The 11,885-nt window shown below is 41.9% G+C and overlaps 1 protein-coding gene across 1 annotated transcript; it reads right to left on the bottom strand.

Annotated features, from left to right (window-relative positions):
- Positions 1–64: 64 nt before the first annotated feature.
- Positions 65–10,927, bottom strand: LACTB (lactamase beta). The gene is made up of 6 exons (XM_063169283.1): positions 10,682–10,927; positions 9,712–9,778; positions 7,839–8,029; positions 7,150–7,495; positions 5,679–5,844; positions 65–3,004 (listed from the first exon to the last, which is right to left on the bottom strand). The coding sequence occupies exons 1-6, from the start codon at positions 10,925–10,927 to the stop codon at positions 2,461–2,463; spliced, it is 1,560 nt and encodes a 519-aa protein (XP_063025353.1). The 3' UTR covers positions 65–2,460.
- Positions 10,928–11,885: the final 958 nt, after the last annotated feature.

Genomic DNA, 11,885 nt, shown 5'->3' with positions numbered 1-11,885 from the left:
TGACTTTAAAAACCCCTACATGTCTAGTCAATAAAATAAACCAAAAACCTGCTACTGCAATTGGTAGCATTTGCAAGGTAAGTTTTATTTCTGTTATTTCAAACAGCAAACATGTAATTACCATATGCAGAAGGAGGTGTTTGATACAGAAACAGGTGTACCCATGGAATGCACGTGCCTTCTAAGAAAAGTTGGGGTTCATGTCAGTGCCACTCACAACAAAGGTTCACTCACAGGTGAGTTTATCAGGAAAGCTGCTTTAATTAACCAGATATAGTCTAGTTAAGTTTCCCACATACAATGGCAGCCCATCAGATTACAGGTTTTAGAACAAAGATCAAAGTAGCAATATTAATTGTGACCTGAATACATATGCTAAGGCCACATTGATTCCTAGTCTCTCATATCTCTGCCTTCTCTACCCTAAAATATAAGAACCCATGATTAATTTAATACCAAAGCAGAGACTGTCAGGGACCCATTTTGTTCCAGGTGCTAGAAGATGAAATGATTGGATACTCTTGAGATAAAAACAATACATTAATAATGAATAAAAAAGTGAAATTTTGGTGAGTGGGCCAGAAACCCCAAGCAAACCATTTTTAAGGTACAATAATGATTGTAATTATGAAGAATATACTAAACTAGTCTTATTAGCTCTAATTAAAAATATAGGTAAAACACTGACCCCTCAAAATACTAAATTTCCTGGTTTCTTGTTCTTGGGTAATAAATATTACCACAGGCATAGTGGGAGCAGAGATGGCAGCATGCTGTATCATCCCAGGGCAGGTAACAGCTATGAGGATAACATTAAAAACGTTAGTTTGGGAAAAAGGCAGGGAGGGCTGTCATCTGCTGGCTGCTAACCAAGACATCTTGCTCCTTAAATTCAGAGCAGCAGAGCAGTGCAGGAAAGGAAGTATTGAAACCTTTCCTAAAGATACTCCTCTGTTTTGTGTCAGCCTGGAAGTGCTGTCAAGTGTAGCTGCAGGGGAAGTGAGGTGGGGTAAATCTTTGAGATGACAGAGATCTCCCATGCCATTGTGAAATAATAAAGGACACTTCAGATGCCACTTTATTCCCATTGTGAAACAAGATTAGAAAATCTCCCACCTCTAGTCCTGCATCCAGCTCTGGGCCCCTCACATCAAGAAGGGCATTGAGGAGCTGGAGCATGTCCAGAGAAAGGCAGGGGACTCTTTCCTTTCCTTTTCCTTTTCCTTTCCTTTCCTTTCTTTCCTTTCTCTGGGGAAGGGTCTGGAGCACAAGTCTGACAAGAAGCTGAAGGAGCCTGGAGAGAAGGGGTGACCTTATCACTCCCTGGCAGGAGGCTGGAGCTGGGGTTGGCTTCTTCTCACAGGGAACAAGTGAAAGGACAAGAGGAATGGCCTCAAGCTGCACCAGGTGAGGTTCAGCTTGGACAACAGGCAGAATTTCTTCACAGAAAGGGGGATCAGGCATTGGAAGGAGCTGCCCATGGGGGTGTTGGAGTCCTCACCCTGGATGCAGCACTTTGAGCTGTGCCCCAGCTGCCAGGGCCATGTTTGTTGGTGAGACTTCTGCCTTCAATAGCTCAATACAGCTCCAAGCCCATTCTTGGAGTTCCTAATTCCTAATTCCTGTTCACAAGGGAGTATCTGGGCTACAGAACACAGTGCCATTTCTGGCTACCAAGTGTTTAGCACTCAAAAACAACAGGACAGTTTGACAGCTTGCCACATTGTGCTATTTGGGTGGACTTGACTCTGGAAATAATACTTTTATTGCACAGTAAACTAATCCTACACATTCTGTGTCCAATAAAAATGGATGAGATAATATCTAAAAAACAAAAAGAATTTTACTTACATTGCTCTAGATTCATTCTTTTCTAGTTCTTAATCCACAGCTCTGATAAAAGCCTGCTTCTGGTATAAATCTGCATTCTGGAGGTAGTAGCTTCAAGGTTTGGGTTTCGTTGGTTTTTTAAGCAAGTAAGGGAAGTGGCATGTGAAAACAAAAAGCAATGGTGACACAATTTTTCTTTAAAAAGTAATACTGAATAGTTTTGGCAGACTGGAACTGTAAGAATAACAAGCAACATATTTGTGTGGTCAAATCAAGATGTGAAATTTTTCAAGAGTTTAACATTCAACGTAGGTAATTTGTACTTAGTGTAAAAAAAAAAGGCTATTTTTTTATCTTGGTCAAGTGTTTCACTAGTTGGTAAAAATAACTTGCTAATATAATGATAATTTACACAGGTACTACAGAAAGTTATCTTTGACTGTTACATTCTCATTTTCTGTAAGTTAGGAACTTCCCTGAGAGATGAATTCCAGTTGGACATAAGATTAGCACCACTAGCAGAGGTTAATTAAGTGAATTATTTATGCTGTTTCTTCCCATATTCTCAGTGAACTCGAGGTCCAATTCCACCCTTTGTTTTGCAGCACAGTGGGTTCAGTCCCACAGCTCTCAGCCCTCACTCTGTGCCTGTTTCTCTCTGTCGAACTCCCTGGCGATCTTTAGGGCGGTGCTGTTGAGTGAGACCGATTGCATGTTGCAGATGATGGTGACAACGACCCCTCTGGGGGGTGCCACTGGCCAGGCACCCACAGCCTCGGGGTGCAGCTCTTCAGGCAGGATGAGGAGGACGCTGCTGGCCCCCACAGCACCCCCAGTGTGAGATGCATAGTGTCTCTGCTGTCTGCAGCAGCCACACTGTTGGTTTTTCTCCACCACGGCCCAAGCCATGGCGTATTTACCGTCCCTGTCCCACGACACTTCTGTTTTTGGCACTGGAGTCCACATCATGGCAACTGTGCTTGGCTTGAGGTACCCTGGGAGGAGTTTGCTGTTGTTGTTTTGAAATTGTCCAGCTTGATAACTGTACAGCAAGGCATTTCCAAATTTCAGGAGGTCACCTACTGATGACAGGAAGCCACCACCAGCCCACTTGTAAGAGTTGTCCACATATGGTGCATTTACCAGCCGTCCCTTTTTGTTGTAAATGTAACACCTGAAATGCAAGAAAATTCAATTTGTCATTCTCATATACTATGCACAATGATTTTAAGCTGCCCTACCTTAAAAGAGCAAGCTGAGCATGTATTAGCTCATTCTCGTGAACATTTAGAGGGTTTTTAAAACACATTTTTAAAATCTATTTTGTCGCAGACATTTCTCCACAAAAATCCTTTCTTTCAGATTTCTGCGTCTTCGAGAAGCCAGAAGCCTCTGAAGAGAAGGTAAACAATTATTATCAGCTGCTGAAGAATGCAACAGAGACACCTTAATTAGCTCATTTCCTATGTTTATAATTAAAAGCCAATCACCAGTGCAAGCTAGAAAACTGAATCCTTGAACACAACTTTGTTATAAATTCTTTTCTATCTATTCTTAGCTAGCCTAGCTACTCTGCAAACCTCTCTCTATATTCTATTAGTATAGTCATAATGTATTATATATATTATCTTAATAAATCAAGCCTTCTGATCAAGAAACAAGATTCACCATCTCTCTATCACCAGCTGCGACCCACTCAAGCGCAGTAATACTATTTAGTGCAGAAAAATCAACAAGCAATTCAGACAGCAAAGCAAAAATTAAGGTGACTTCTTAGGTTAGAAGCTGAACTTCAATAAAAGTACTAATCCTGCTTAATCTTAGGATATACTAAGAATAAAGACAATATACAAATAAGAGATGTGACAGAGATAAATTAATCAGGCAACACAGATTTTTTTCTTAAATGCCTGTACTAGAAATGTTTAAAAGAACAAGGAATTCTACAACTGAGGCTTAGGTGACTGCTCCCAGACAGTAGTTCCCACTTATGGCTGACTTCCCCCCACTGCCCCATTATGGTTGCTGTACTCTAGAACAAAGCAAGGACCATTAAAATCTTGCATAACACAAATGTAGAAACTGCAAACCAGGCTGCAGAATGAACTGTCAGCAACAATACAACAGAAGTGCAGAACAAATTGTGCTTTTGAAAGAAACAGTCCAATCATGACTTGGGTAATTTCATACAACATATGAAAAGGACTTGTTGAATAAATATATAACCCAAGGAATTTCAGCCTTTGGTCTTTTGACCAGTTAAGGTCTGTGGAGAGTTTATGAAAAGGAAAAACCCTACCTAGATTTCACTTGTGTTGGAAAGCTTTCTAACAAACTTCTGAATAACTTATAACACTGGAAGTCAGAGGTTGAAACGAAGGAAGAAAGATGAATGGTCCAGGATGCAAAACTGACAGTGATTTAGTATCCTGTTGTCCCCATAATGACAACAAGTTTTTTTATCACAAAAAAACCTGTTACAAAGACATTGACTTATATTGACTTATATCTCTAAAAGATCTAGAACATGGATTTTTTAGCATTTGCCTGTTAGATAAATATAGTATGACCAAACCATTAAACAAACCTTAACACATCAGTACATTCTATTTTGAGGCATCAAGCTCCAATTTGTGGAAGCAAATCCATCAGCATCTCAGTTTTGCTTAACAGTAAATATCTATCAAAAGACATCCAAAAGAGCATCTCTCCCAACTCCTTGATCCCTCCCATATTTCAGTTTATAAAAGGATGAACATACACATGTTCTAAAAAACCTTGACTGTACAAAGTTGATAATTTATAAGAACATCACTATCATCTAGATGAGCCTCTGATCCTACAGCCAGAGAGCCTCTGAAATTTTGCAAGCAAACTGAACACCAGCAGAAAGCATCTTAGAACAGAGCAGTAAAGCTGTGCACACACTTTCAATATACACCTGTACTTATAAACATCAGCTACAACATGTTTATCATTCTTTGAGAACATTTTAGAAGCCAAACTTTTGAAAAGTCTGAGTCTCATTTTCATGAGATTGTTACTGAAAACTACTTTGTCATTCAATAGAATTCTTGTCCCACACCAAAATTTAACAGGGGAGTCAATAATCAATTTCTAAGCCCAGACAGGAAATTCAATAAAATAAAACAAGAAACTGTAGCCTGATCCACTATATTGGAATGGATTATCCAGTTACGAAATTTATCTCAGCTTGTTGTTTTGTGGGTGTTGTTTGGGGGGTTTTTTTGTAGATCTGGAGCAGTGGGGTGTGTTGGTTATTTTTTCCTATGTTAAATTAATTTTAAAATTAAATTGATGTTAAACAGAATTTTAATTCTGGTCAACATGCATACTGAAATTTGATTTATGAAAACATTGTGTTACTGTGAGACTATTACAATTCCATGGAACCCTTTAAATGCTAGTATATTAAGCAAGGTAAGGTAATTATATATTTCAACATGATCTCCTAGTTATTCCTTATTTAATTTGCATTTATGTGCTTGCTTGTATCCAAGGTAAATGTAAACTTTGAAGTCACCCCTATTACTCCCCTCACCTCCCATATCCATACTTAAAACAAGAAATATTTATTTCTTATTCTGTAATTTTACATGCTAATTACAGAACATATACCATGGCACTGGAAGCAGCTACATGAGTAATGCTGAGGAATTCCCTTGTAAATTGTAATGTAAATGTAAAAAGTAATGTTGAGGTAACATACAACACTTCATTTAAATCTCTGGGAAAAGAAAAATCACACATTCTTAATTCAGGTGTCTTAATGAAGATGGAAAGGGGAACAGTTGTTGTGGAAAAAGCAGAGCTCCACCCCTGTGTACCTTGCTCTGTTGTATATCATTGCTTCATTGTCATCTAGGACAGTTGACAGCATATCCAAGTCACGAAACATTTTCAGCATATAATCTGTAAATTTCTGTCCTGAAGCTCTCTCCACAACAGCACTTAAGAGAGTAAAGCCATATGTTGAGTACAAGAACTGACTACCTTGAAGAAACACAGTGAGAAAGGGAAAAAACCCCAGGTTAATTGCATGATGCTTAAATGGAATCATATGTACAAATAAAACTATATACAGCAATTAATAATCAACTGTTGTTGATCCTGGCCTAGGAAATTCTGTACTGCAGCAGGCACACATCCTGCTAAGAGAACAGCACTAAAATCTCCCAGAGATCTCTGTGTACACTCAGGTTTCATGCCAAGGTGTCAATGCTGACATTTAACATCCTTTCCAGGAGATTTACCACATCAGGTCTAACAAGGATGTCTGGATTTGGAAAGCTGACACAAGCCATAAAATCACTGCTTAAAAGATGCTCAGCTACTGTGACTTGTTTGTGTGTCCATCCCCTGGAGAAGGGAAAACAACAGCAATACTCACATTTTTCAAGGGTATTCATCACTTTAAGCACAGCGTTTCTAGTTCTAGAATATCCCAAAAGATTATATGAACACAAGCATGTGTATTATTTAAGACAACTGAATTTATTTACAAAACAGTGTTTCATATTGAAAATCTCATTCTTGTACTAATGCCTTCTGTGAACATTTACATATTGAGCAACTGCTGAAGTGCCTACAACTGAGACAGATCACTTATTTAAAGTGAGCTCTCCAAGATTGTGTGTTTAACTTCACCCTCTTTCTACCCCTCTCCCCCTTAAATGCACATTATTTACTGTTTATCAGCAATATATAGAATTTACCTTAACCTACCTCATTTAAAACTTACACCTGAAGCTCCTCAAAGTCCTCTCTAGACCTAATTTAAATAGTCCCAACAATAAATTACTTGAGTAATTCTGTGAGTATATGGGGGTTTTTTTAGTTTTTTTTTTTAGGTCTGATTTAGTGTCTCAGTAAAACATTTTGCTTTTTACTTCCTATCTAGAAGGCCCAGAACATGACTACAGCAAGTTGGTATCTGCTTACAAAATACTTTGTAGATACAAATTTGTTACCAGAATTATCTTCTGCTTCACCATTTATAAATCCACTGACTGGTATGTTTCAGAGCACTTACTGCATTACTTACTGCTCCTGGGAGAAAAGTCTTACACATAAATACTACATGACCAGATGGTTTGTGCAGAACAGACCAAATACTTCTCTGATGAGCTTTTAATGGGGCATGTGAAGAAAAACTAAAAAGGGAGGGAAGCAGAACAAACCAAAACACCCACACAAACACTCTTCACTGGACTCTACTACCATCATTACATGTCAAACTATTTGAAACAAAACTCTCACCAGAAGAGCATATTTTAGTCTACATTAATAGAAACTCACCTGGTTTAAAGAATAAGGGATCATTTTTAAATATCTTCAGTGACTCAATCACACTTTCAAATTTTTCCTTCAGATAATACTCTTCCTGTTCAAACTCCTTGTCGTTCCTGCCAGGCTTTGAATTCCTGCTCTTTGTCTCACTATCATGTTCTTTCTTCTGTTTGACACAATCAGTGTTTTCAGTCCCTTTACCTTCTTTTGCTTTTTGTTCTTTATCCTGATGGGATTTTGTTAGCTTAAGTGCTCTGTTTGCCTTTTCCTTTTCTTCTTTTACTTTTGTAATATCTTTTTCATAGTGACGGATCCCACTCAAGTGTGAAACCAACTGTCTTGTGGTAATGGTGACCTAGGTGGAGAGGACAATGTGAGCTCTCTTCATTAAAAGACAAACAACAAATCACTGAAAAAGTAACATTCACCATGACAAAGAACAGACAAAGGTGCAAGACATTTTAAATATCACATATTAAATAGAGTATTAAAAAAAAAAAGGGGTGTGTATGTGGACACACACTGATATAAAAGTGAAGATCCAAATATGCTTTTCTGAGCAGGAAATCTCAGTACTTGTCTAAATGATTTTGAGTGTTTTATAGGAATAGGTCCACACCAGACACCTGCACACAGATACCTACGCAGCGACAGGAACAAAAATTTTTTAAAACTCTTACCAACAAACAATTACATACCTTTTCACCCTCGTAGACCTTTTCTGGAAATTCAGGTACATATTTCTGCACTGGAGCATCTAAATCCAGCTTCCCCTCTTCCCACAGTTTAGCAACAGCCATCATGGTGAGACACTTGCTGATGCTGGCGATGCGCATGACGGTCTCAGGCTTGCACAGCACACGGTTCTCCACGTCAGCATAGCCCAAACCTGGCAGGAAACAAAACACTGCTAAGTCCTTGGCACATGCTGAATTCATTACATGCAATGAATTAGATTTACTGGCTCTTGAAAATATTTTTTCCCCAGGTAAACTGGGATATGAAGCTTTGGAATAACCCAGCCCCGGCTTCAGTTCAGTCAGTAACATTTTACTGTAGCAGCAGCAGGTAATCAGAGTCCATTGGATTAGACAATGGCATCTCAAATTGATGATTAAGACTACAACAAACATAATGATAAAGGAGATTAAAGATTAAGCCAAAATTTACACTCCTGAGGTCAAATTTTCAGCATAAAAACCCAAAGAGACCAAAATCTAGACTGTAAAATAACTAACCAACAGTCATAAACACTCCTTTTACTGGTCTAAATTAATGGCTAAAGCAGTAAAGGGTCTTATTGTATCAATACAGAAACTGAGAGAGGAAATCACTCACAAATTTATTCCCATTACCTAAACTGTAAGGTTTCACAGAACCCAGGTGTTACTATGTTTCAACATCACTCAGTATAACTTCAATTAAAACACAGTTTAGCAGTCTCTGTAACAGTGTTTTCCTATGTAACCAACCCACAAGTCTGGTAGCAAGAACTGGAATTAAAAGAGCATTTTCAAGCTGCCAAACCAGCCTTGAGAGAGGTTTGAAGAAAGGGCAAGTGATGCTGCAGCATAAAAGCAAGAAAATGCAGCAATGACATATTTGCAGTTTTCTGTACAAGACAGGCCTGCAAGCAACACACCTCTGTCTATATACAACTGTAGCCTAACAATGAACTGCTCAGGATATTAAACCACAAACCTTGACAAAGCACAAGAAATACAATAGATGACATGCCATTTGCCCAAGATCCTTTCTCTTACATAGCTGCTACTCAAGTGCCTGGTGCCTGTTAATGCAGGTGATGTTCTCCCAGTGAAAACACCTCCCAAACCTCACACCATCCCCATCAGCAAGAGAGCAGCTTCAGTGCTGTGGTCACAGAATACCTGCAACTCACACCTGACCCTGCTTTGCCCCCATGGAGAAGGGAGGAGGGGACCCAAACAACCCAGAACTGAGTGTTTTGACACTCATGAAAATGTTTCTGAGAACAGATAGACAATTTGATTGGTTTTTTAAAAACATCAAATGTCTACATTATATGAGGAATACTAACACACTCTACTTACACCCTGTGTAACCAGAAAAAACAACTGCAACTTCTGCAAGGAGGGGACCTGTTAAATCCCAGTGCCTTCCCAGTACACACCTCAGCCCACAAACAGGAGACAGCTCACCAAATGTGAGCTCTGATTCCTTTGACTGCTAAGGAAGTTCCTGTGGGGAGAACAGCTCTTTTCCTCCTACACCCAATGCTACCAGACCACTGCACAGCTCTGTGCCCAGAGTGCATTCAAAGGTTATTCTGAAAAAAACTGGAAGAAAGATTCTCCAATCTAACTGTTATACTACGTCATACTAGCATAATTATGGAAGTTAACTAATTATCAATTCCTGGAAATTATTGAAGTTTACCAAGGAAGGTGCCATTTGATACTCCCTAAGCACCCATTTCTGGTGACTGTCCAGAGACAAAATCCCAGCCTGATTAGCTTGTCTGAATTGTTCATTTTTCAGAAGTTCATCAGTTCCTGACAGCATGCACAACTACTGCTCCCACACACTAACCTTCTGACCAGACTTCCTTGCCATCTACAGAAACTCCAACTAATATACCAGGGATTCCTGCTTCATCCTGCAAAAAACAAAATGGACAGAAGACATTTAGAAGGATATTTAAGATAAAAACCACCTCCTCCCAAGCCTTGAACTGAAAAAGCTACAAAACCCCTACAAATAAACCTGCTTATTGTTGTCAAATTATAATTGAAATTTTGTTATGTACCAGTTTTGTTGAACTGGTACAATCTGCTTTGCAAAGCTGACATTTTAACTCAGCTATTGGGAAAAGCATACCTAACAAGAATAGCAAGGTAATATTTTTACTTTTATAATTCAATTAAATTACTGAATGGAACACGCAAAAGAAACAAATCATGACAGTTACTATGCAACTGGCAAACTGCATCACCTACTGGCAGGCAAGATTTCAAAAAAGCTTCAGCTGGATTTTCGAAGTAACTACAAGGTGCTTTTTAAACAGGATCACAGAATATCCTGAGTGGGAAGAGACCCACAAGGACCTTAGAGGCCAACGCCTGGCCCTGCCCAGGAGAGCTTCACCAGTCCCACCCTGAGCATGAGACCGCGGTTCAAACACTCCTGGAGCTCTGCCAGGCTTGAACCGTGCCCACTCACCTGGGGACCTGTTCACTGCCTGGCCACCCTCGGAGTAAAAAACTTTTCCTAATTCCCACCTAAACTTCTCCTGACATCATTTCCTGGTATTCCCTAGTCACAGAAAGCAGAGATCAGTGCCTGCCCCTGCGCTCCCCCTCATGAGGAAGCTGCAGTGAGGTCTCTCCGCCAGGCTGAGCCAAGTGCCCTCGGTCGGTCACTCCTGCCTCTCTTCCTACAGCCTTTGAGGCCCCCCTTGCTCTCAGACACCCCACACTGTGCCACACTTCCACGCTCCCCCGTATCGAGCTGGCCTGAGCTGCGCCAGCCCCGCCAGCCCCCAGCGGTCCCCCCTCAGCACCTTGATCCTCCGCACCAGGTCCCTGCTCCTCTCCACGGCCGCGCCGAAGCCCCGCGGCGACGGCGGCTTCTCCTCCCGCCCGTTCTCCGGCTCGCCTCCCGCCGGGGCCGCCCGAACCCCCAGCGCCAGCCCCAGCGCCAGCCCCCAGCCCCATGGCCGCGGCTCGGCCCCGCCGCCCCCTCCGCGGGCCGGGGGGAGCCGCCCGGGAGCCGCCGCCCGCCGCAGGGCCCGCGCCAGGCCCGCCATGGCCGGGGCGGACATGGCAGCGCCGGGCCGCAGGCACCGCCTCGCCGGGCCGAGCCCCGAGCGCATCGAGCGCCGCCGCCTCACGGAGCGGCGCGGCCGCGGCGGCGGGAACGGGCTCCGGGCAGGGACGGGCTGCACTCCACGGGCTCCGCTCCGGCAGGGACGGGCTCCGGGCAGGGACGGGCTCCGCTCCAGCGGGGCCTGCGGCGGCTGGAGCACGGCGGCGCGGCTCGCCGCCTTCACCACGGGCTGCACACCGGGCACTCGGGCCGCTTCCCCGGGGCTCGGCGCGACTGGCCGGCCACGGAGAGAAACAGAATCACAGGAACGATGAGGTTGGAAAAGACCTCTGAGCTCAGCGAGCCCAGCCCGTGACCGAACGCCTCCTATCAACTGGACCGCGGCACCAAGTGCAACTCCAGCCTTTCCTTGGGCACCCCCAGGCTCGGTGACTCCCAACACCTTCCTGCTCAGTCTATTCCAATGCCAGTCTCTCAGTGAAGAAATTCCTCCTAGTGTGAAAAATGTGTATTTTACGATTGGCTTTTCGCAAATATTAAAATGAATATTATATGCGTTGGGTTAGAAAGTAATGCTGTATTAATTCTCTTAAGTAGTGTGTTAAATATAGTTTTAGGTTATAAAAAATGTTAAAATAGAAACTATGCTATGTAGGATACTTCTTTTTGTAAAGAAAGGACTCGCAGCGAGATAGCAGCTACAGGACACCTGAATCTTTCAGAGAAAAATAATTTATTTCTCCATTATCAGAAGAAATGAACTTCTTCCTGCCTCGAAGGCGCTGTTAAGAGTCAGAGGAAGAAGCTGACAATGATCAGACAGAATCCTGAGTTTGAATGGAATTTATGCATCATGTATGAGGTGTATGAATATGCAACAGGCTGTTGTGTTTAAGGTTAATCCTCTGTTAACGTGGGTCCTTTTTCAGGCTCATGCT

The sequence above is a fragment of the Melospiza melodia genome, chromosome 15 (assembly GCF_035770615.1).
Source record: "Melospiza melodia melodia isolate bMelMel2 chromosome 15, bMelMel2.pri, whole genome shotgun sequence".
Lineage (NCBI taxonomy): Eukaryota > Metazoa > Chordata > Aves > Passeriformes > Passerellidae > Melospiza > Melospiza melodia.
Note: the sequence above shows the minus strand (reverse complement) of the source record. Positions and strands in the feature narration are given on the sequence as shown.

Excerpts from the sequence above, each read along its gene's own strand:
- LACTB (XM_063169283.1), bottom strand. The coding sequence starts at position 10,927 with ATGGCGGGCCTGGCGCGGGCCCTGCGGCGGGCGGCGGCTCCCGGGCGG. Across the intron at positions 8,030-9,711 it reads CAAGGAAGTCTGGTCAGAAG|GTTTGGGCTATGCTGACGTG; the intron begins GTTAGTGTGTGG and ends GTTTCCTGCCAG. Across the intron at positions 7,496-7,838 it reads AGGTCTACGAGGGTGAAAAG|GTCACCATTACCACAAGACA; the intron begins GTATGTAATTGT and ends CTCTCCACCTAG.